Source organism: Mytilinidion resinicola (assembly GCF_010093595.1).
Source record: "Mytilinidion resinicola strain CBS 304.34 unplaced genomic scaffold BDZ99scaffold_12, whole genome shotgun sequence".
NCBI lineage: Eukaryota > Fungi > Ascomycota > Dothideomycetes > Mytilinidiales > Mytilinidiaceae > Mytilinidion > Mytilinidion resinicola.
The window spans coordinates 914,033-935,819 of NW_022985448.1; the positions used below are offsets into that span (position 1 = coordinate 914,033).

The 21,787-nt window shown below is 50.2% G+C and overlaps 9 protein-coding genes across 9 annotated transcripts; 3 read left to right on the forward strand and 6 right to left on the reverse strand.

The window, feature by feature from the left end:
* Nucleotides 1-91: 91 nt before the first annotated feature.
* BDZ99DRAFT_55798 (uncharacterized protein) lies at nt 92-830 on the reverse strand. Its single transcript, XM_033727215.1, has one exon. The coding sequence runs from the start codon at nt 697-699 to the stop codon at nt 265-267; it is 435 nt and encodes a 144-aa protein (XP_033575405.1). The 5' UTR covers nt 700-830; the 3' UTR covers nt 92-264.
* A 1,213-nt stretch (nt 831-2,043) lies between these two features.
* Nucleotides 2,044-3,139, reverse strand: BDZ99DRAFT_464320 (splicing factor 3a). Its single transcript, XM_033720284.1, has 2 exons — nt 3,079-3,139; nt 2,044-3,025 (listed from the first exon to the last, which is right to left on the reverse strand). Exons 1-2 carry the CDS (start codon nt 3,088-3,090, stop codon nt 2,327-2,329), a joined length of 711 nt encoding a protein of 236 aa, XP_033575406.1. The 5' UTR covers nt 3,091-3,139; the 3' UTR covers nt 2,044-2,326.
* Nucleotides 3,140-3,289: 150 nt separating this feature from the next.
* Nucleotides 3,290-5,582, reverse strand: BDZ99DRAFT_419566 (cytochrome P450). Its single transcript, XM_033716894.1, has 6 exons — nt 5,415-5,582; nt 5,234-5,361; nt 5,072-5,183; nt 4,364-4,985; nt 3,959-4,249; nt 3,290-3,907 (listed from the first exon to the last, which is right to left on the reverse strand). Exons 1-6 carry the CDS (start codon nt 5,493-5,495, stop codon nt 3,519-3,521), a joined length of 1,623 nt encoding a protein of 540 aa, XP_033575407.1. The 5' UTR covers nt 5,496-5,582; the 3' UTR covers nt 3,290-3,518.
* A 199-nt stretch (nt 5,583-5,781) lies between these two features.
* BDZ99DRAFT_521993 (putative P450 monooxygenase) lies at nt 5,782-7,413 on the forward strand (the record flags this gene model as incomplete). The annotated part of the gene is made up of 2 exons (XM_033725673.1): nt 5,782-7,317; nt 7,369-7,413. The coding sequence occupies 2 exons, from the start codon at nt 5,782-5,784 to the stop codon at nt 7,411-7,413; spliced, it is 1,581 nt and encodes a 526-aa protein (XP_033575408.1).
* Nucleotides 7,414-7,602: 189 nt separating this feature from the next.
* On the reverse strand, nt 7,603-8,720 carry BDZ99DRAFT_391049 (short-chain dehydrogenase; the record flags this gene model as incomplete). The annotated part of the gene is made up of 5 exons (XM_033715707.1): nt 7,603-7,671; nt 7,728-7,864; nt 7,914-8,392; nt 8,447-8,562; nt 8,622-8,720. 5 exons carry the CDS (start codon nt 8,718-8,720, stop codon nt 7,603-7,605), a joined length of 900 nt encoding a protein of 299 aa, XP_033575409.1.
* Nucleotides 8,721-11,552: 2,832 nt separating this feature from the next.
* On the reverse strand, nt 11,553-14,712 carry BDZ99DRAFT_419573 (Dna2-domain-containing protein; the record flags this gene model as incomplete). The annotated part of the gene is made up of 6 exons (XM_033716895.1): nt 14,609-14,712; nt 12,900-14,552; nt 12,752-12,847; nt 12,211-12,705; nt 11,898-12,159; nt 11,553-11,849 (listed from the first exon to the last, which is right to left on the reverse strand). Coding segments are annotated over exons 1-6 (2,850 nt in total), but the record flags the coding sequence as incomplete, so codon positions are not given.
* A 358-nt stretch (nt 14,713-15,070) lies between these two features.
* On the forward strand, nt 15,071-16,651 carry BDZ99DRAFT_464327 (mitochondrial carrier). Its single transcript, XM_033720285.1, has 7 exons — nt 15,071-15,178; nt 15,231-15,253; nt 15,325-15,335; nt 15,388-15,417; nt 15,470-15,553; nt 15,605-15,661; nt 15,716-16,651. The coding sequence occupies exons 1-7, from the start codon at nt 15,133-15,135 to the stop codon at nt 16,365-16,367; spliced, it is 903 nt and encodes a 300-aa protein (XP_033575411.1). The 5' UTR covers nt 15,071-15,132; the 3' UTR covers nt 16,368-16,651.
* Nucleotides 16,652-16,749: 98 nt separating this feature from the next.
* BDZ99DRAFT_499763 (uncharacterized protein) lies at nt 16,750-19,380 on the forward strand (the record flags this gene model as incomplete). The annotated part of the gene is made up of 6 exons (XM_033723675.1): nt 16,750-16,925; nt 17,229-18,023; nt 18,073-18,111; nt 18,157-18,313; nt 18,371-18,633; nt 18,690-19,380. The coding sequence occupies 6 exons, from the start codon at nt 16,750-16,752 to the stop codon at nt 19,378-19,380; spliced, it is 2,121 nt and encodes a 706-aa protein (XP_033575412.1).
* Nucleotides 19,381-19,626: 246 nt separating this feature from the next.
* BDZ99DRAFT_499764 (uncharacterized protein) lies at nt 19,627-21,343 on the reverse strand. Its single transcript, XM_033723676.1, has 3 exons — nt 20,810-21,343; nt 20,697-20,768; nt 19,627-20,507 (listed from the first exon to the last, which is right to left on the reverse strand). Exons 1-3 carry the CDS (start codon nt 21,010-21,012, stop codon nt 19,883-19,885), a joined length of 900 nt encoding a protein of 299 aa, XP_033575413.1. The 5' UTR covers nt 21,013-21,343; the 3' UTR covers nt 19,627-19,882.
* Between the last annotated feature and the right edge of the window lie 444 nt (nt 21,344-21,787).

The window sequence follows — 21,787 nt, forward strand, 5'->3', positions numbered from 1 at the left end:
TGCTCCGGCGGCACAGATATTGGCTGCGAAAGATACCGCCAACGGTCGTGCGCTAGGTGAAAACAGCTAGATGCCGCCGCGTGCGGGCCTCGACGGAAGGAGGGAGGTCTAGCATTGACGTGGCTACCCTGTGCAGTACTTGGACCCCGTGAAGACTCTTAGACCAGTAGGAGAAATTTGACGATCGACGGAATCGTTTATAATAGACTAAATAGACAGAGGAGACGTTGAAACAGGAAGGTTGAAAAACGCCAAGCACGATTATCATAAACATCTACCGGGTCGAGATTGAACAAGTGCTATGCGCAGCCTGCTGAGCGTGCGTATGCTCAATGACGGAGCATGTGATTGGCGAGTCGAGTAGAGCCGCGCTAGGATCCAACTTCGAGCATTATTAAACTCTGATATGGATGCCCCAGAGCAGCACTGACATGGACCTTGCCACAGCGGTGCGAGTCGACTTCCATGTCCACTGTCTTCCAGTGCTAGGCATATTGTAGCTCTGGTTGGGTGCCACTGTGGATTGCTGACACCGCTGTAAGGAAATGATCCATCAATCAGAAGCCTTGAAAACCAGCTTAGGCCTAGGTGCATCCCATTCTTGCCATCCAGTCCTAATTTTTGGATTCCTATGGAGCAACCTAAGCAGTGACAATCGAATGCGCATAGGCTTCCGGCAGGGCACTGCAGCGCCCTCATGCCGCTCCACTTGTTAGCGTGCTCTTCAAGGGTGTCAAAAGAATGGTCATCTGACTACTGCAGCAGGAGTGGCTATCTGGCTAGTGAGCCAGAGCTTCGGGAACGACGCCGAATGTTACAATAAACGGGCTCGACTGCCGACCCTGCTGTGGATGAAACACGGCGGCATTCATGAAAAGGAAAGCTATCCAGTAGGTGCCGTCTGCCGTGTGATGCAGTTTAAAGAGTCCGAAGCTGTGGATATGTATGCGCGGCAGCAGCCTTCAGTGTCCGATCAACATGAACTGCAACCTGTTAGCACATCTCGAAGGGTCCAAGACACTCTCCCGCTCGTCAGGCCGCCAATGTATGGTGCGGCACCCCCGGTCACACAGCTTGAGCGGTGAACAGTCTGTTTTGACCGCTAAGTTCCGATCTCGAGGCTCTCCAGCGCTGACTGGGGCAATGGTAAGGGCCTCGAGCATATGCAGGGTTTGGAGATATGCATTCGGCATGCCTCCATCACAGTGAAAGATATATGAAGAACAGACACACTGTGTCCTCTTAGTTGTCATGTGGCACTCGAAAAGTTCGCAAAGATCGAAGAAGCACGCCGTTTGCGATGGCGTTCTACGGCCTAGTCCAACGGCGCCTAGCAACACCTGGGCTTCGTCAATGGTCGCATCTGTACACCGCCAGTGTCAGTCAGTTCCGACAAATCTAATCAGGGGAGAGAACATTGGCCCGTCCTAGAGGAGCCATTCCCGAGATTCTTCAGGCTTTTTCGATCAATATCTACCCAGCGGAGGCATTTCGGCGCCTTCATGCCCGAGCGAGTCTTGACGTAGCTGACTCAACACTTGCCTCTAGTTGCCTCTTGAAATCCTCGCTATGCACCTAGCGGGCCGCTGTCGATCAAAGAGAGCTAGACAGTTAGCTGTGTTACAGCCCACCTATCCTCGATGGATTTTGCAGAGCGGCCTAGACACAGCCCCAAAGCCAGGCTGGTGTGATCCAATCACGGTACAGAGGCGCAAATGTAGAAAAGCCTGTTACTGTTGCAGTGAGAAGCCAGGAATGATCAGGAGAGCCGCTGGAGGAGTCAAGGGTTGGGGCCAACCCCTTAATCATATGATCATTGACTGGTCGATTGGATGAGCCCAGCCCATTGAAAACGGAGCAACCTGTAGAACAACCAGACCTATTCGTCCGTTGTTGGCGTATCTTGGCTTCTGCTGATAAGAACAGGGTTTCGAGTGCAAGGATATTGTGAAGTGGATGCTTCGAGTTGAATGATTAGGCTTCGACGGTGGCTGAACAAATTTCAATGGTCGACGCTAAAAAATTTAGCAAGCAAGAAAGGATCGTACGAAAAGATACCATCACGTCTCGAAGAGATTCGTGTGGTTTTTCCCATTGTTCTCCAATTTTATTGAACTTAGCCTTCCACTTAGGTGTATGCTAACTTGCGGATAAGCTGAGCCTTTGTGAGAGTCGGCCAGCCCTTCGGTCCATCAGTATCAGGTCACAGTATATCCGCAAATTTGAACATTACCTGACGCCCAGACCTATAACCCATACGCTAGATATGATTTCCGTACCATACCTCGTTGTGATTCGAGCCCCAATATGCCATGTACGCCGAAATTCACCTCCTTGGACCCGACGGAGCAAGACCCGGGACGTTTGAGTACCGCTCATCACGCTCGGTCTTGAAAAGCACCTGTACCCAGAACTCTTTGCTATCCTCATCGAACCAGGTCCAGAACCGACCATCCTTCCTATCCACTTCCCTCGCCTGCAACTTGAATGAAATCGTCTCGTACGGTTCCGCAGCTATCAGGAGGAACTGCCAATTCTTGTCTGGTTCCTCCACTTTCTGCTCGAACGCGCTCATGAATCTCACACGAGGCGCATTTCCTTGGCCAAGCTCTGGAAACTGCATTTGGAACAGCAGTCCATTCTGGCGCGTAACCTGGTCGCGGATCTTCGTGATTTTGTAGCCCGGCCGTCCGATCTTGATCATATTGCGGCGCACCTGCACGTTCGGGAGCCCGGGGATAACACCATCGCGATCTCTGCCTTCTTTCAGCTCTCGTGCTGCGCGGCGAGCGAGGTTTGTCTGGTGCTTGCGGCCCTGGGTGTGGGCGAGGTAGGACCCATCGTTCTGGTGGACTGTCAAGCAGAGGCGGCACTCGAAGCTTCCGACGTGGTTTTTGAAGAAGTATGGGTCCTTGTCGAGGTCGATCGTCTCGAGCGCGAGCTTGCGGAGCCGCTCGCGGCGGTCCGCGTTCGTTGCAGATTGAGAGGCAACACCTCCGCCACCGAATTTCGAGCCGGCGCGATTCTAGACGTCGTTTTAGCATAGCAGAAAGGAATTAGATAGAGCGGTGTACCTGCCTGGTAGTCCATGTTTGCCTGTCGGGGTGATGTTTTGTGAAAGGATGGTGCGAGTCGAGGTTGATGTTGATGTGGAGGGCGACCTCACTCCGCAAGAAGGCTCGAGGCAAATTATTGCAGGGGTCCAAGATCACGTGATGCACACCAGCCTCCAGATCAGCCATACGTTATTCACTTTATGAATATCACGAGGGTCAATGCAAAGTCTCATGCGCTCTAGTACAGCTTGATTGTCTGTGCCGCTTTACAACGCTCGATTCACACCTTCGTTCATGAAGTAAAATCCCTGACGCTCCATATCAGATCATTGATTTAGGGTAGAATTTAGATGTATCGAGGAGCATACACGAGAGCCAATCCGCTCAAACTCTACTCTCCGTTACACTGTCAAGTCCCCCTTAATGAAGTACAAGTGCTGTCCACTTTTCCTCCCGGTTCCATCATTCTTCCTTGTAGAACTCGCTAGTCCGAGCCTTTGCAGATGCTAGGCAGGCCTCAGTACCCTCCTTGTCTCTCGGGATCAGCTTCACTTTGAAGTCTCGAGGAATCGCTACCAAGGCCGTCTTGAACTGGTTGTAATCGATATAGTCTGTGTTTGGTGGCTCTGATTCACTTGCCACGATCCGATAGGACGAGATGATCCGGATGAGCGATGAGTATAGAAGGCGCTGTGCCATGATCTGCCCTGAACAAGCTCTTGCTCCAGCTCCGAACGATAGATGAGCGAGGCCTTGTGATGGCTTCTCCGCGAAAGTGGAGCCTTCCGATGTATCTTCGAGCCATCGCTCGGGATCGAACTTGTTGGCTGTCGGACCAAAATGATCGGTATCTAGACAAGTCAGAGACTTCGCTTTAGAACACAGTCAGGAACGTTGTTTACCATGATTGCCAGCTTGAGCATTGATCAAGACCATGGTCTTTGGTGGGATTCGGGCACCATTCCACATGACTTCGGTGACTGTTTTCCTGGGAAGGCTCATCGAGCTGACGGTGTAATAGCGGCCAGCTTCTTTGACAATGGCATTGAGATATGGCACCTTCTCCTCTTGGTAGCTGTTAGTCCAAGCATCTTCAGTGTTTGGATAGTGTTGTTTGATGTCTTGGTAAGCTCGCTCTTGAAATATCTGCCCTTCGGGTGTTGCGAGAGATCCGATACACGAGGTAAGAGTACCTGGTGCTGTTAGCATAGGGTCCAAAGGAGAAGTCCCACACACATGAGCATGAGTAGTTCACTGATATGCGTTCAGGAGGGAGAAAAGTGAGCTGTTTGCTTCTCCGGACGTACCAGGTATCGTCTCAAAGCCACCGGAGACAAGAGACAAGCAGATGGAGCTGACTTCGACCCCAGTGAGCTTTGTTTCTTGATCTTTGAGAATAGCCGCGGAGATACAAGGCTTGTCTGTCCCCTTGTCTATCATGACACGGACTTTATCCAATAGAAGATTGAGATAAGCATCTCGTCTTCCTCGTAGTTCTTTGGAGTACGCATTCTTCTTGTTATTTGGAAGATATCTCAATACAGGTATATAATCCTGATAATTCTCGCTGGCTGACCGCAGAAGTGAGATGGCTGATCCCACATGCAGAATCTCACGTAAGAGGGTGTCGTAGACTGTATCCATACGGATCCCGTAGCAGAGCGTCAGCGTTGTGTTCAACGCATACCGCTGGATGTATGGTCGAATGCTGATCTCAGTTGCTCCGTTGTTACTGTCTCGTTCGAGGTCTCTGACGATACAGTATGACTCTAGATCTAGCATCGGGAAATAGCCTCGCATCATAGAACGACCTAGAGCGGTCCCAGCTGCCTTGCGGCGATTTTTGCAACTGTCGTCCCATGGTGACGAGCCAATGGTGAAGCCTTGAGTAGAAGATATGACTCCATGGAAAGTATACAGTTTTGGACGCTGGGAAGTCAGCTGGGCTAGTTCATTGCACAAGTGCTTGTAAGATTCTAGACACTTTTTAAGATGTTAAGGAAGTAGAGGCTTACATCAATGAGAGCTGATTGATGGCCGACGAGCATTTTTCTGGCATCTTCGAAGGAGTTCACTACGACTGCACGAGTGTTTCCGAGGCGAATTTGGAACACGGAGTGATCATATCTGTTTGATGTGAGAAATTGGCTGATCCCAGATATTTCGTTTCGTCCTACTGTCTCCACCACTTCTCGCAAGTCGTGGCATGGTCTTCTCCAAGCTTTAGTAAGTGACCAACGATTGGCCAAGCACCAGGAATTTCTGGAAGGCCCTTAATGTGCGGTATATCCGTGTATGTGGTTGCCTATGCAGATTGCCGGTCAGAACGCTTCTATGTATATTTAGGGACAGACGGACCTTGTATATCAAGAAGGCGATCAGACATGCACCAGCGGTATAAAGAGGCGAGCCGAACACAAACTCATCAAGAACAGACATAGCGAATCGATAGAAATATGGCACTTGGAGATTGTATAGTTGCGACGGTGGATGTCCCAATGATCGGATGCATACTTGATCCCCCCATTTTGTGGAGTCGCATGAGAAAGTGTGAAAGATGGGGTTGCGGAGAAGAGCGCATAGCTTTGCCGATTACGTCGTCCTCTTATCGCCTCTACTTCGTACACTACCCCATTACGTTCGCATCACTTCACCTCAACCAACGGCATATTTAGAAGCCCGTTCCGAAAATTTAGGTAATTTGGACATCGCTCTTCAATTCATCATGGCATTGACCACATTATACCTCTTAGGCCTCATAGCCGCTATCTACGTAGTACGCTTCTTCTACACCCACAGCCACGGAGCATCCTCACATCACAACGTCCCAGGACCATGGACCTTTTCTATCTCAAGTTGGCGACTTGCATACGAGGATCTTCGGGGCAGGAGGACACGTACTATCTGTCAGCTCCATGCGAAGTACGGCCCTGTAGTTCGTATAGGCCCCAATGAGGTGTCCTTTAACAGCCCCTCCGCCTTGCGCACTATCTACGGAGCAGGAAGCGGCTTCCAGAGAACCGATTATTATCGCATGTTCGATGCCTACGGCCGGCAAAACCTGTTCTCCTTTGCTTCTGGCAAAGATCACGGAGAAAGAAAGAAGCTCGTTGCCCATGCCTACTCCAAAACCGTTATGCTTCGAGGTTCCGTTGCAGCTATGGTCGAATTAAAGGCGAAACAGTTCCTAGAGCTAATCCAGGCCGAGCCAGAAGGTGTTAGCGATATCTTCCGAACTCTTCACTACTACTCTATAGACAACATCACCGGATTCCTTTACGGAGGGTCCGGAGCAACATCGGCTCTGACAGGGGATGAAAGCCATCGTGCTCTGCTCAATGATATGTTGGATCCAGCGCGCCGGCGGCTCTCTTGGTTCGCTGTGCACCTGCCAAGCTTCACGAAATGGTTGTATTCTCGGTCTGGAAGAGCTGAAGTAATCCTGAGGCATTTTTTGCCCATGCAGAAACCAGCCATGATGACAGGGATCAGGCAGCATGCTCTTGCTGCCTTTCATCGTTTCAAAGAATCAAGTCAGAAGGAGAAGTCAAGCGAGATCGGGAGTCAAACGATCATACATCGTCTATACAAACATCACCAGACTCGAAAGCCTGACGGGTTGGACGATATGGACATCGCGTCCGAATGTGCGGACCACTTGCTAGCTGGAATTGATACAACAAGTGACACTCTCATGTTTCTAATATGGGCGTTATCTCTTCCGCAAAATCACAAGTTCCAAGCAAAGCTTATACAAGAGGTGGCTAGTCTCCCAGAGTCGTCTCTCAATGGAGATGGAATCCCATTCGTCGAAGCCGGCGACAAATTGCCCTACCTGAATGCTGTCATCAAGGAGGCATTAAGGCTGTATACGCCTCTTCCGGCGACCGAACCCCGTTCTCTACTCACTCCATCGATCATCGATTCATTCGAGATACCTGCAGGAATGGTAGTTGGAATTGAACCGTATTCTTTACATCGCAATCCGAAGGTCTTCGAGGATCCCCTCAGATTCAACCCAGAAAGGTGGCTCAATGTTCCTCTAGAACGGCTCAATGAGATGAATAGATGGTGGTGGGCATTCTCCAGTGGCGGTAGAATGTGCATTGGCATTCACTTGGCTATGTCTGAGATGACAACGCTAGTAGCCGCCATATATCGAAAATATCAGACTTATATAGCACCCGGATTCGAGAACGTATCCCCTGGAATCACAAGTAGGTTTGAAATGTTCTATGACGAGTTGTTTGATAGCATAGAGGTATGTCACCTGCATTTCAGAATATCCCCGACATGACTCATTGATATCTAGGAACACGAGTGTCGCATCAAATTCCAGCCACATGGCCGATTTTGAGAAACTGCGACCTTGAACGGGGCATATCACGAACGCTGTATGGATATTAATGACCTCAGTTAGATGATATTCGATTTGTTCGCTCGAGATAGCCAGGAACAAACTCCTTGAGTAGCTTCTCATGGACAAACAGGCTACCTTTTGAGAGCATGATTTCCGATCCAACAACATCTTCATTGTACGACTGGTCTACTCCTGGCCATTGGCGAGCAAGACTCGGCCTCCATCAACGCACAAGCAGCGACCATCAACATATGCCTAAGGAGCTGATCATTAGCTTTCATCGCACGAGGGTAGTAGTTGCAGAACCTTACTCCTGCTTGACTGCATAAATAAAGAACTGTTCCTGCGATGTCCTCCGCTTTCCCTGCTCTTTTTGCCGGAACTTTATCAAAAAGGGCAGCGAACATGTTCCCCTCTGCACCGATGGGATTCATGTTACTTGGCACGACTACACTCTGTCAGCAATCCCGTGGCTCTAGTAAATGAGCCTGACTTACACCCTGGGTTGATCGAGTTCACTCTGACGTACCACCGGGCAAATTTACTAGCCAGCAAGGCTACTAAATGATCAGTTGCTGCTTTAGAGGCCGCGTAACTAGTCAGGTCGATGTTGGTGCAGTTGTGCATGCTGGCACAGCTGCTGGTGATTACGATGACGCCTCTTCCCACATCCTTCCCCTTGAGTCCAACGGGAAGATCGAATTCCGCGGCCGCTACAAGAAGCGGTAACAGTGCTACACTGAGGAAGTAATGGGCAGTAGTATTGATACGGAATGTGGCATCCCAGTCAGTGTGGCTTGAGGACCATAGGGAAGCTTGAAGCTCTTCCAGCGATGCTGTCAACGGGTTGCAAGGCTTTGGTGGATCGTGTCTGACTCCCGCGTTTGATATTAGGATGTCAAGATGGGTTTCCCGGGACTTGATGTACTCTGCTATATCCGCAATGCTATCTTTGCTAGAAACATCTGAGGAGAAGCTGTTTACAATTTTAGCAGCGAATGATCATACTCGTATGGTAGCAATGTCCCACCCTTCTGCGCTACCCCTTGATGACTTGCCTATCTCGTTCAGATTCTGTACGGTTTCTTGAATGGGATCAGATGGTAATGCCGTTATGTAGACCTTTACGCCATTTTGGACCAGAGACTTTAGAAATCCTGTTGTCAGCAGGCTGTATATGCTAAAGTGGAGGACTGTTGATTTACCTTTGCGACCATGAGCCCTATTCCACTGCTTCCTCCGGTGACTAGTGCCACCCGGCCTCTGACATCAAAAAGGTTAGGTATATTCAGAACGTCGGCCATGATTGATAGCCAGTTGACAACGGGAGCAGTAGATAAACGCTGCAGCTTATGTGCATGTAATATATAGAGATACCACGATAAGAGGAGAACTAGTACGTAATTTGACCACTATGGTGACAAGGATCAATTGCTCTACGTAGAGGCCATCAATATAGAATATCTATCACAAAATTAGCAGCACTAAAGCTTATTTCTAGCTTGGTTCGTGTTCTATAGTTGATACAATAAGGTCATATGAAGTCGAGTAATGGCACTTCAATATCACGTGACGGTATGATATCGGCAAGATTTCTCATTCTTCATCTATAGAGAGCAAGATCACTTTGCGCGGAGGCCTGGCGGCTACAAGAGACAACATCATCTCATTCGTATCTAGTAATATCCAACCTTCCCCAGGGATACTACCTAGCCTAGTCCAATAGCTGCCCAAAAGCTGGGCATATGACACGTACCCATGAATGCCCATGCCTCCCACTCAGCTCCATACATTCCCTTACACATTAATGCCATCCCCTAACTACATAATATCATTCAACACATCTCTCAAAAGTGGTCGAGATCCCAACAGCCCCCTCCTTCCCACCTTGCCTACGTTCCCCGGCTTCTTCAGTCCCTGCGAGCTACGCTGCGACTTCGCTTTCGGATTGTTCGACACCTCCCCTAGGACTCGCCTGCTCGACTGTGAAAGCGACTCTGGCTGGCTTGGCGTCCCACTCGTCTTCTTCGTCGGGCTCTTTGCTTTCTTCTTGGGGCTTGGCGATGGCCCTTTCTGCCCAGCCGCTTCAAAAGCAAAGGGACTACTATCAAAGGAGTGCCCTTCCAAGCTCTCTTTACTAAGCGGTTTGACCCATCCCCTCGCTTCACAGATCTCAACCAGCTTGCCCAGTAGCTCATTGGACTTCAATGTTTTTGCCGATCCAATAAGTACTAGCTTCTTCCTCGCTCTTGTCAGCGCCACATTAATACGCCTGTAGTCCTTGAGTAAATCGCCCACGTGATTCGAGTTGTTACTGCGGACAAAAGACACAATGATAACGTCTTTGTCACGGCCCTGATATTTATCTGCCGTGTCGAGCTCAATTTTGCTGAGCCCAAGCCCTGCAAACCCAGAGCTACCCAGGCCTTGGGTGGAAGCCGTGATATTCGTGCCTTGGAGATGTGTTCGTAGAAGCTTGAGCTGTGAGTTATAAGGGGACACGACGCCAATGTCATCCGGGCTAACACCGGCGGCGAGAAAAGTTGCGGCGAGCTGGGAGACGATGCGAGCCTCGGTATCATTGGTAGTACGTGCACCTTGAGTGGATTCGAGGTCTGTACCGAGAGCGTCGGTATCGAGGAAGAGGACACGGGTACATGGGTCGAGGGTGCGAGCGATGTGGCAGGATGGAGAGTTGGAGCTAGGACAGATGGCCGAAAGAGAGGAGGTTTCGAGAGTGCGGTGTAGAGATGCTAGTACATTTGGGTTGGGAATAGCGAGCACCTGACGAGCAACGCTTTGATCTCCACATTTCATTCGTCCGTCGTATATCAGCTCGTTGGAGAGGCTCATGATATCGGCGCTCATGCGGTACTGGCTATTCAACGTGGCTACTGCCTCGGGATGGCGTTCGCTCAGTAACCGGAACAGACTCATGTCAAGTCCGCCCTCTGCCGCCTCTTTATTCTTAACTAGTGGCGGAAGTTGATAGTGGTCGCCAACCAACACAAACGTCTTTGCCATTCGAATCGGACCGAGGCAAACCGGAAGTGTGACCTGTGACGCTTCGTCGACGATGCAATAGTCGAAGATTCGGCGCGAGAAAAGTGGATGAGAAATGCTGAGACACGTAGTTGCAACAACCAGAGGCTCCATCCAGCTCTTCTCTAGTGCTTCCAAAGACTCCTGTGGCTCGGTAGCTAGAGTTGCGAAAGACCGTACGTCAGGGTGGACCTTAGATGCTAATCCGAGACGCAGGATTCCGATCTTGTCGTAACGAATTTTGAGAAGAATGTTGTCAACAGCAGCATGTTGGTAAGATGCCAACAGGACGCTCTTCCCTTTTGCAACTAGCGATCGAATGATGTGTGCAATAGTCCAAGTTTTACCTGTCCCTGGCATACCTAGCACCAGTGCATAGTCTTGTGCCACCATGACCTTCTCAATGGCAGCTTTTTGGCCAGAATTGAGGGCAGACTGGCTAGGAAGTAGATAAGGGCTCGGACTGGGTTTGAAGACTGGGGCGGCGCCAGCTATGATGAGAGCGCGGAGATTGGACGCTCGATAGACGTTATCATCCATGATCTGGAGAAGGTTGTTACGGACATCAGCCATACCCTTGCTAAACTCGTCTTTATCGAGCCGGTAAAGAATCGGCTCGACTTCAGCTTGTTGGGAGGCTGGAGGCATTCTCCGCTTTGAGACCTCCATTATTCCAGCGAATACTTGATTCGACTCCGGATCAAACCCAGGCTGTTTGGTACGGGCATTGTGGAGACGTCTGTCTACACCGACGGTGATGCGGCGTTTTCGGACGTCAGCCACATAGCCATTAGCGAGGGCGAAATGTCCTTTCTCATCGGAGATGACGATAGGTTCGCCGACGGTCAGCTGTGACTCGGTAAATGAAAATCCGGGAGGTGGCTTCTGCTTGATAAATGTGTAGGTGAAGCGATTTATCTTCGTCCCGTCTTGCTGCTCAAACTCCGATCCAGGCTCGAGGATGATGTTGGAGAAACAACGTCCCAGCTTCTCACGCTCAGTGCTCAGCATTGTCCAAAGCTCCGACTTAAACCTCATCATATCCGACTCTTCTTTTGTCAAAAGTGTGTCCCATTTCTTCATGAACTCTTGATCGGCAGGAGTGAGGTCATGAACCAGCTGGTCAAATTTCTCCTTTGCTACCTGATCTAGTGACTCCCCATTCCCGTCTTCGACAAGTTTGTGGTAGACGAAACATTTTTCCTGAGCGTAGCAATTTCGACAGGCGTAGTCCTTTTTGAGCATTGGTGGTAGCCGATATCGATCGCGAGCATAGCAGGCAAGCTCGTTGCGTTTCATCACCATGTGAATGATATCTCTTCGTACTGCTGAAATACGTTTCACCACAGATGACTCAAGGTAATAGAGAATCCCGGTTGCAATATCAATATCTTCTCTAAGTTAGGCTACGTCCGTTGGTTTGGAGTCCGAAGACTTACCATATCGATCAGAGAGGAGCAAGGTGTACAGCGTAGTCTGAACCTGATGCGATATACTAGTAGTAGTCTTCCCACTCTTGAGTTCCAGTGGAACAGTTAGGACTCGCTCTCCAGACCGGTCCTTCACAACGACTTGGACAGTAGCGTCAATGTTACCTTTCAGGCCGTACTGAGGCGACACGCCTTTTTCCTCAACATCAAGCAGCTTGTTTATGCTCATAATGGCCTCTGAACCATTACCATCTTTGATGACGCCATCGGACTAGTTAATGAAGTCAACGGCAAATTCAATAGAAGACTGGACAGAACTCACTCTTGGCTGACCTCGAACAAATATTTCGGCCCACGATTGTACTTCTGGCAACTTGCTCCTTATATGAGCCGTAACGGACTCAACTGATTCGCCGATGTCTAAAATTGACTCAAACTGCCTTGGTAAGATCTTGCGGATGCATTCAAAAAGCCATACTGTATCCCATCGGTTTGCCTTGAAGGCTTCCTGGAAAAGCTCGTGAAGGATGGTACCGTAAAGCAAAGGAGCATTTGCTCTAGTCGTGGCCTTTACCCGCTCTTGTAATATGGCCTTCCGCGTGCAGTGGAAGGAGTCGCCGACACTCGTGGCTGAAATGAGATGATCAGGATGAAGAATGAGCATGTTGTTGTCATCGTCGACAACACACTGCCCGTCGAGAGAGAAGTCACCAATAATATGGACAAAAGTCTCTGTCGTACAGGGAGTACCGAGCCATGACTGTCGAAGAACGACCTTGCTCTTTAGTTTGGTTTTCTCTTCTTCGACGGTCAAGATCTGTGTTGTGTCAGTGGCGCTCTATACTCTAAACGCGGCTTCGTACCCTTTCAGGAAGCAATAATCCCTTTGGGCTATTGTACTGGCTCTCATCGACTTTGATAACCAAGTAGCGTTGAATTGTTGGCTTGTTTCTTTGACTCTTACATGACTTAGTTCGTATTTTTGCATTACTGAAGCTTGCGTGTACATACAGGATTCTGACTCGCTAGATTGCCTGTCAACGCTTGAGTAGCCATTGCCTCTGCCGCTGCGAGTTGCTCTTCGTCGAAATCATCTCCTCCAAACTCATCATCGGAGGCATTGTTGATAGTGATGGCCGGTGGCTTCCCCGGGGGAGCAGCGTGATCGTCTAGCACGTTTTCCTCTGTCGCTTGAGGCATGGTAGGCGTCAAGTCGGGTCTCTTGTCGTAAAGAGATACAACGTTTTCAATATCGGCGGCAAACACATCATCATCTTCTAGTCCAAATTCGTCATCACTATCAAAGACCTCCTCTTTCGTGGGTTCAGAGACAGCGGGAAGGTGTGGAGAGTGAAGCTGCTGAGCGACCTCAAATGATGTGGTTACATTAGGTGCCATTTGTTGGTTTGATTGGCCTACAAAACTTGCCATCTCGATGGCTTCAACCATGTCGAGGTCGATTTCCTCATCGCCATACTCCGAGGAGCTGGGGGGCTTCGGCTGCTCAAAAGCGGTATCCTCATGAGGCTCTCGAGGTGATTGAGCACGTCCAGGGCTGTCTGCCGGCTTCGATGCGACCTCGACCATTTCTCGACGTCCTACGGCCATCCGCTGCAATGGAGAAGCTGACGGATATGCCTGGAAGTCTCCAGAATCTGGTAATGGAGACGAGCTCGAGGGCATGCTTGACGTGTTATGGCGAGGGGACTTGGCCATGGTCTTCTGAATTCGTTCGACCAGCAGGCCCACTTTGGACAACTTTGACTTTCCATGTAAGGGACCGTCTGTACTTCGCATTTCAGATACATCTTCTGCACCGGTCTTGTCTTCTTTGAAAGCGCCCTTGATCCTCCTCCTCTTAGTTGCCGATGTGGGCCATTCCACGCCACAGCTCGCCCACCTCCGGAGGCCGCTCACACTTCCTGCGGTCGCTGAAGAGTGAGGCGAGGATTCGTTGATGAGGTTTGCGAATGCGATGCCCTTGTTTGCTGTTGGAGTGCCCTTGTTGTTGCCAGTGTTTACGGTGTAGCGACTCCACAGGTCGGCAGCTGGATCTGCTTGGGGAGTTTTCAATAACTGCTCCATGCCTTGCATGTCTAAAGGGTCATTGGCAGGGAAGAAAGCCAATGGCTCGGTCTGTGACAGCGGTGGCGAAGAACTACGTGCGCGCTTCTTACTTCCCCTCTTGTGAGGTGCGGGTGTGACGGTGCTCGAGCTGCTGGGTGACTGAAGGTTTCGCCAGTACAGCTGTTCGTCTGGGGAGTTGTTTCGAGCGGTAGCATGTTTTGAGATATCATCCGAGTTTCCGACTAAATCTGCCAGTGGAAGCCGTGTTGCTGGTGTCGACGGAGGACAGGTCCTGGAATGGGGCAGCCTTGGTGTCTCTGTTGTCTTCTCCACTGCATCCCCTTGTGACTTGGTCACGGCGTCGATCTCTTCCGCCCCAGCATCATCCCTCTGATTCTCCTTGTCTTCATCGCCGTTCTCGATCTCCATGGGCGGTACGACAGGCGCTCCTTCGATGAACTGGTATTTCTTGAGCTTCGTCCTGGACTGGGTGGAGGCATCGATTGGAGGGCCTGTCATGGCGTCTGGTTTGTGAGTGTTTGCTCGAGAAGCATCATTCGCACTGCGGGTTCGGCTCCATTGGGGTCGTGGTCTGTTCTTAAGTATTGTCAGTACGACGGTTCCAGTGAGCGCGGGGGAGTTAATAGGCGTACTTTAGGTTTCTGGTCCTGGTCAAAGAAGGACTTCTGGCGGGTTGACATAAGGACGCTTGTCCCGCTATGTTGGAGGGGGGTGGGGCGAGGGGGGTTTGCGTAGGTTCAAAGGTGTTGTGGTGTGGTGGTATAAAAGTGCAAGAAGAGACGCGTTGTAAATTGATGGGACGCGTTGAAGATAAGTCACGTGTTTAGCGCGAAACCTAGATTCAACTCACCTGGGCAAGCAACATTGGAGCATAGACCCCATAAGGCTGAGAAGTAAGCTTCCAAGCTAATTCACTGTAGTGACCGAGAGAGGATCAATTCCTAACTATCAATCAAAGAATCTTCCGCCGTCACCAAAGGAAGCAATTCCGGAGAAAGGGAAGGTTTGAATTGTTTTTAGTGTCTGCGGAGTAGAAGCTTGGACCGCTGAGTCCTACCCATTTGGCCATCCCACCCTGCAGTGTGAAATACCTCACATCACCACCCATCTCCCCAACCCTCTCCACTCCTTTACCTCTCAGAACGAAGCTCGCATCATGACCACCGAAAAGCCTCTGCCGTTCGTCTACCAGTTCGCGGCTGGTGAGTACTTCAATTGCGGAATGGAGTCCGACGTCAAGCTCACTGTGAATAGGTGCCGTGGCTGGTGTCTCCGAAGTGAGTGAATTGGGACTGAGATAGTGCTAGAAACTGCTACAGTACAGCTGTTAATCGAGCACGGTGAATAGATCCTGGTTATGTGGGTATTGCGCCGGTCTCCTCGATGAATGCGACGCTGACTTAAAATCAAGGTATCCGCTGGATGTGGTCAAGACACGAGTGTAGGCTGCCAGAACATCGTCGCGCATATCTCAAAAGCTAAATCGCACATAGACAAATCCAGACTGGCAAGGGAGTCGGTGAAGATAGCTACAATGGCATGGTGGACTGCTTCCGGAAGATCATCAGGAACGAAGGGTGCGAAACGAATGATTGTTTTTGTCATGCTGAAGCTTATTTTTGATCCAGAGTTTCGAGGCTATATCGCGGTATCACTGCTCCTATTCTGATGGAAGCTCCGAAGAGGTGAGACAGCCGTCCGTTCACGGAAGCAAGATCATGCTCATACAACCATTACAGAGCTACCAAATTCGCTGCCAATGACGCGTGGGGAAAATTCTATCGCAACCAATTTGGCGTGGCCAAAATGAACCAATCCCTTGCCATCCTCACGGGCGCATCTGCTGGAGCTACCGAAGCCTTCGTCGTCGTCCCCTTCGAGCTTGTCAAGATCAGGTTGCAAGATAAAGCACAAGCACACAAATACAATGGCATGATCGACGTCGTGCGCAAGATCATCACACAGGAGGGGCCATTGGCCATGTACCAGGGCCTCGAGAGCACCATGTGGAGGCACGTTCTGTGGAACGCTGGATACTTCGGGTGCATCTTCCAAGTTCGCGCGCTTATTCCGGTCGCGAAAGATAAAAAGGGACAGGTCTTCAACGACCTTATTTCTGGTGCCATTGGCGGCACTGTTGGAACGATCATCAACACTCCTATGGACGTCGTAAAGTCGCGTATTCAGAACACCGCGAGAGTCCCCGGACAGGTACCCAAGTACAACTGGGCATGGCCAGCCCTGGGCACGGTCATGAAAGAGGAGGGCTTCGGCGCGCTATACAAGGGCTTTTTGCCCAAGGTTCTTCGATTGGGCCCGGGTGGAGGCATCCTGTTGGTTGTCTTCACCGGCATGATGGATTTCTTCAGGACGATACGCGGAGACAAGTAGAGTTCTTGCATATACGGACTGGATGCTGTATGCTGGAGAAGCTTTGGCCTTGACTGCAATAGACTGTACAATCTGTATCTACGCCAGCAGCGGAAAATGTAGATTATCAGGCTCGCGAATCCTCACACGTCAAACTGAGTCTCACACAAATCTGTCAGATGAGCATCTAAGGAATCCATTGATTGTGATTTGTCCACCAGCTTTTCAGGCTAAGAGCTGTCTATGTAGGTAATAGGTACGTTTGGCAAGGCTGAAAACACCTCCCAGGCTGAACTCCTTACTCAAATATGTCCAATATGCACCTCTTCAACTTTCACATATGTCCTCTAAATGAATACACTTCACTCGTTTCATCGTTTCATAGCTGTCATGAGAGCGCAAGATGCCTGCCTTTGGCTATTCCGTAGGCGACTGCATCGCCTCCGTCGAGCTTCTCGTCCGCATCATTAAAGCGCTCCGTGATAGCGGCGGATCAGCCTCCGAATTCCAACAGCTGCAGACCGATCTCGAATTCTTAGGAGCGATACTCAAACAGCTTAAGATTTTCGACGTGGTTCCGTCCGGCACTGCACCTGACCAGATCGATAAAGCAACGAAATCGTCCAGTCGACCCAAGGCGCACTTTCAGCCTTGTTAGAGAAAGTCGGCAAATTCAAAGACTCTCTTGCAAAGTCGCCATCGAGCGGCAAGCTACCGAGTGCATTGAGAAAAGCACAATGGGCTCTCACGTACTCTGACGATGTGACTAAGCTTCGTCAGAGCCTCAAAAACAACACCGCCAGCATTAACCTGTTCCTCGAGACGCAGAGCATGTGAGGATGAATTTTCCCTATCTCGCCTATGTATCTAATACGTCCATAGTGAGCATAGTAGAGCCATAGCTTCAGCCTTGGCGACAGCCCAGAGTGTTGCTACTTCCAACGCAATTTCTCATGCAAATGCCCTGCAGCGGGTGGAAAATGGCTTATCTCAACTCGCCGTCAACGCGAAAGACAACACCCAGCAGACTCAGTCTAACCAAAAGGTGCTAATGTCAGCACTCGAACTATCACGGACCGAGGCTTCCGCCCATGCTGGTTCCATCGCTGCGTCTTCCCATCGTTTAGAAGATGCCATGTCTGACCTTACCCTTGCGTTCAACAACGGCTTCCGCATATGGGAGACTGACCAAAGGCAAGTTTACCAAAATATGACCAAGGACCTCACGAAAAGGGAAGAAAGAATCTCACAGCACATCTCCCAAGCGTCCAACGATCAACTACGGGCTTGGAATTGCTTCACTGAAGAAGCGAGAAAGTGCGGGCAGAGTTCTCAAAGCTCAATGACATTGCTCCATGAAGCTGTTGGATCTCAATCATCGCTACTTGATTCACGCCTAAGTCATATGCATGCGTCTATCGATGCTCATACCTCTGAGACCATTGCACTCTGCACTTCGCTCCGGTCTGGTATAGCGACATTGGAGAGACTTTCTGATGATAAAAGGCAGCAAAGCAGAAGGTTCTCCGGCCAGAATCGGGACGATTTCAATGTTCCCTCCTCGTTAGCATCTCGGAATCAACAGCTCATGCGAAGCAGCCCACATTGGACCCACAGTCCAGCGAACGCTTCATTTGATTGTGCGACACCTCCCATAGGAATACTTGTGGCACAACTGTAAGCCCAAGCAGCACATCTCGCTAATTGATACTAATATTTCGATAAGATTAGAAAGTGTTATCATCGCTTTGTGGGTAGTGCCATGGTAAGATTCGCATTTTTAGACTTCGTACGACTAATCTCCACGTAGGACACTACTTCGCAAATTCCTGGTTCTACTCCAACGATTCGGGAAGAACATCGTCCTCTACAGGACGCCGAGATTACACATCTCGGAGTGTATACACTTTTTCGACGCTCTTGGCGGGACTCGCATTCTCCAGTATGACATCTGTAGGGACTGGGATGTAAGGAATTTGTTTTAAAAGGCTTCATTTATAATGATGAGCTAACGCAGCTCATAGACATTTCACTTTCTCCTCCGCAAGCACTATTTTGGCCGTCCAGGATCTGGCAGGGTTCAAAGAGAGGAATTCCTACTCCTAGATCTTCGAACCAGGAAAGCCTTCTCAAAAGCAAACCGGTCGAGGGAGCTCTCCCCAGGATCTCAAGTCGCAATGTCAATAAAAATTGATGAGTGGCGGTTCTACGGGAGAAGATGTCCGCGGCCTTCGTGCAGCGGATTTCTTAAGAAGATAAGAGAGAACTTTCAGTTCTATACGCAATGGTGTGTCCTGCAGCTCTCTCTTTCGCACGAAATGCTCACTCGTGGTCATGGCTTAGCACTGTGTGCTGCACGATTCTGCACTCAACAGATGCCCCGACCCCTGCTTCTCCAACTCTGGAGAACGAACCCCAGATCCAAACGGCGCATCACAACATCAAGGGACAAGTTCATGGATGTCCAGCTATATCTTCAATGGAAACAGAGGAGCTTAAGGCTTTCCGCCGAGTACATGTCGGACCAGAGATACCCTCAATGGATATAGAAGAGATTGAGGCTTGTGGAAAAGGTTTAGAAGGGACGAAACATGCACCCTTTCTTCGCAAGGACAAGCTTAACACGCATCTTGAGAGGGCACATAGAAAGGAAGCAATGCCAATAAAGCACCAGACCCTGGAGGATAAATATAAGTTGATAAAATCTCTTCTCTCGCCTGCACTAACCACAGCCGCCGCCACAAGGGAGAGGCAAGAGACCAGCGAGGTTTTAATCGAGTCGAAAAGCGATGTTGATCTGGCCTCTGGATTCGACATCGATCCGGCCTTGGGATTCGACATCGACCCCCCCTCCGTCGTTCCGGTCTTTAGATTCGACACCCATTTCCGCGCCGTGGGTTCAACATTGAATGTGGCTTTGAGGAAACCCGAGATCAGATATGGAAGCAGAGATGCAGTATTCGCTTGCAGCGATTGCGAATATCTGCAGTTGTCATCTCTGAACCCGGCATGTGTGATGTGTGGCCATTTTTGACTGCAAATATTGCCATGTTGAGGATGTTGGTTGACTTGTGTGATTCAACAAAGTACGCTACAACCTGGACAGAAGTGTGTGCACACTTGCTAGTCAGTGTCGGAGGTGCTTCGGTGCATAATCAAAACCAAGATGAGATGTATCAGTGGACAGCGTGTATTCTCTTTGCCGCTGGTTCTAATCTTCCCCCCTAGTATTAATCACATGCTGCATCACCCAAGATCATAGCGGAATAGGTCAATCGGAGGCATTTCAACTCGCTCTCATTTCCACTGGTTTGTGTTCTAGCTAGCAATATACACCGATAGTTCATGAAGGGAAAAATTCCGGGCTTGAAAAAGTCTGCACTATTCTATGCAGTAACCGAGATCAAAGCCGGCCTACCAATGAAACTTTGACTACTCTTACATACCACAGTCTCTCTAGGCAACTTTTGTGCGATGAAAATCCCATCCTCATAATCACTACCTCCACACCAACCTCTCAACTTACTCCACCACTATCACCTCTTCCCCGGATTCGACATTAGGAACCCCAACACCACCGCGGCCCCTAAGAAGATGAACATCATTACAGGCGAAACCTCTGTGCCCCCAACTTCTTCCCGCTGCCCCCACTCTGATCGCTCCGTCCTCTGCCCGCCAGCTCGCCTCGCCGTCGCGGCCGAGCCCACCACCGCAACCTCCCCCTCATCAAGCTTAAACCACTCCCTCAACAACGGATCCCTGGCCGCTTTTATATCCACCATCTCCCGCTCCCCCATCTCCACCCCCTGATCCAGCGGCAACGCAACATTCAAGCTCTCCGGCGGGCCCATGCTCACGAGCGACCCGGGCGGTAGGTACGCGTGCAGGGAGGCGACGGGGAGCGAGCGGAAGAGAAGGCAGAGCCACATCTCGAGGATGTTGAGGAGGAGATCGGGGCGGTCGTGGAAGTTTGGGGCTTGGGATGGGGTTTGGTTTGATGGTGGTGGTGGGACAACGGCGAGGATGGAGAAGACGTCGAAGCTGGAGCGTTGCACGGCGAAGTAGTGCAGCGAGGGGTGGTCGCGGCGGTAGCGGAAGTACATGTGCTGCTTGTAGATGCGGAGGGGGAGGTCGGTGGATTGGCCGATGTATTTGCGGGTGCTGGGGGTGTGTGTTAGATGAGGGTTGAGCGGTGATACGAAGAGAGTGATGATGAAGGAATCTGAATGATTGTTGTAGATATGATAGATGGGTCTCGTAGATGACCACATTGAGAGAGGGTGATATTGTAGAAGATGTAGAACTTGAAAGCAATGAAGACATGTGTAGATGAAAGCACGCCAAACTTACAACCTATCCAACCCCAGAATCCCATGCAGATACACTCCCTTTCCTTTAATATCACCACCAGTCGCTTTCAACCTTCAATTCCACATTAGCCTATCTCTTACCCTCACACCCACAATTTCAAAACCCACGAATCAATTCCCGCCCCCCTCCCCCCCTCAATCCACCTCACCACCCCAGGCCTCAAACACCCAAACAGAAACTCCTCAATCCCCGGACTGCCCTGCAGCCACCCCGCATACTTCTCGTAATGGCGCGATTTCTGATCCTGCACCGTCACCAACAAATGCGCCAGCACGGCACGCGCTTCGTCGGCCATGACGACAGGACTCGACCGCGGAAGAAGCAAATTTGGAAAAGGACAGATTCAAAGAGCGGTTACGAAGGGCATCCGGGGCAGCGAGCGGGGCCCGTATATATACATATATATTATGTATGATGGGCGCAAAGAGCAATTAGGCAGACCGGCTGCTTTGAGGCTAGGCTAGGCGGCTAGCGGTGGCGATGGTTGTTGGACCAACCTCCTGAATTTTGAAGAGAAAGGAAAAGACGACTCGACTCGCCTAACCATTGCCGAGTTTAGTCTGTGTGGCTGCCTGGCGGTTTGTGTAACGTGTGGCACACCTGGCTGCATCTGGGCATCATGATGGGGATGGGGGATGGGGAGGGCGGTGACTGGGAGACGCGGAGGGCCAATGCGGTAGGTAAGTCTTGGCTTGAACTATACTACAACCTTAAAAGATCCATTGAAGCACATGATGAAATCGAATCTTGCAGTCGCAGTGAGAGTGACTCTGAGATGAGTGAATGGCTCTCGAGTCACTTGCCACTTTCACTTCTGGTACCAATCACGTGAAGGGCACTTAGCAATAGGAGTAATTATAAAATCTCACAGCCTGCTTGGTTTGTCCCAGCTTTCTTCAAGCAGGCAGGTGTGCTAGGGAGATCACATGGATTGTCTATTATGACACATGGTGGGGTTGAAAACTATTTTAACACTGATTTCATGTTGCACTGGGGCGTCAGAAACTGGCTATGGAATATGGGGGGACATTTAAACTGGAGTGGCTTGTGGAGATCTTGGGAGGTTGGCT

Bases quoted from the DNA above. Each gene is read 5' to 3' on its own strand.
- BDZ99DRAFT_55798 (XM_033727215.1), bottom strand. From the start codon at position 699: ATGAGGGCGCTGCAGTGCCCTGCCGGAAGCCTATGCGCATTCGATTGT.
- BDZ99DRAFT_419566 (XM_033716894.1), bottom strand. From the start codon at position 5,495: ATGTCTGTTCTTGATGAGTTTGTGTTCGGCTCGCCTCTTTATACCGCT. The intron at 5,362-5,414 runs GTCCGTCTGTCC...CAATCTGCATAG, and splicing joins TCGCCTTCTTGATATACAAG to GCAACCACATACACGGATAT. The intron at 4,986-5,071 runs GTAAGCCTCTAC...CTGACTTCCCAG, and splicing joins ATCAATCAGCTCTCATTGAT to CGTCCAAAACTGTATACTTT.
- BDZ99DRAFT_464327 (XM_033720285.1), top strand. From the start codon at position 15,133: ATGACCACCGAAAAGCCTCTGCCGTTCGTCTACCAGTTCGCGGCTG. The intron at 15,554-15,604 runs GTGCGAAACGAA...TTTTTGATCCAG, and splicing joins AAGATCATCAGGAACGAAGG to AGTTTCGAGGCTATATCGCG. The intron at 15,662-15,715 runs GTGAGACAGCCG...CAACCATTACAG, and splicing joins CTGATGGAAGCTCCGAAGAG to AGCTACCAAATTCGCTGCCA.
- BDZ99DRAFT_499764 (XM_033723676.1), bottom strand. From the start codon at position 21,012: ATGGCCGACGAAGCGCGTGCCGTGCTGGCGCATTTGTTGGTGACGGTG. The intron at 20,769-20,809 runs GTGGGTGTGAGG...GTGGAATTGAAG, and splicing joins GATTCGTGGGTTTTGAAATT to GTTGAAAGCGACTGGTGGTG. The intron at 20,508-20,696 runs GTAAGTTTGGCG...ACACACCCCCAG, and splicing joins ATTCTGGGGTTGGATAGGTT to CACCCGCAAATACATCGGCC.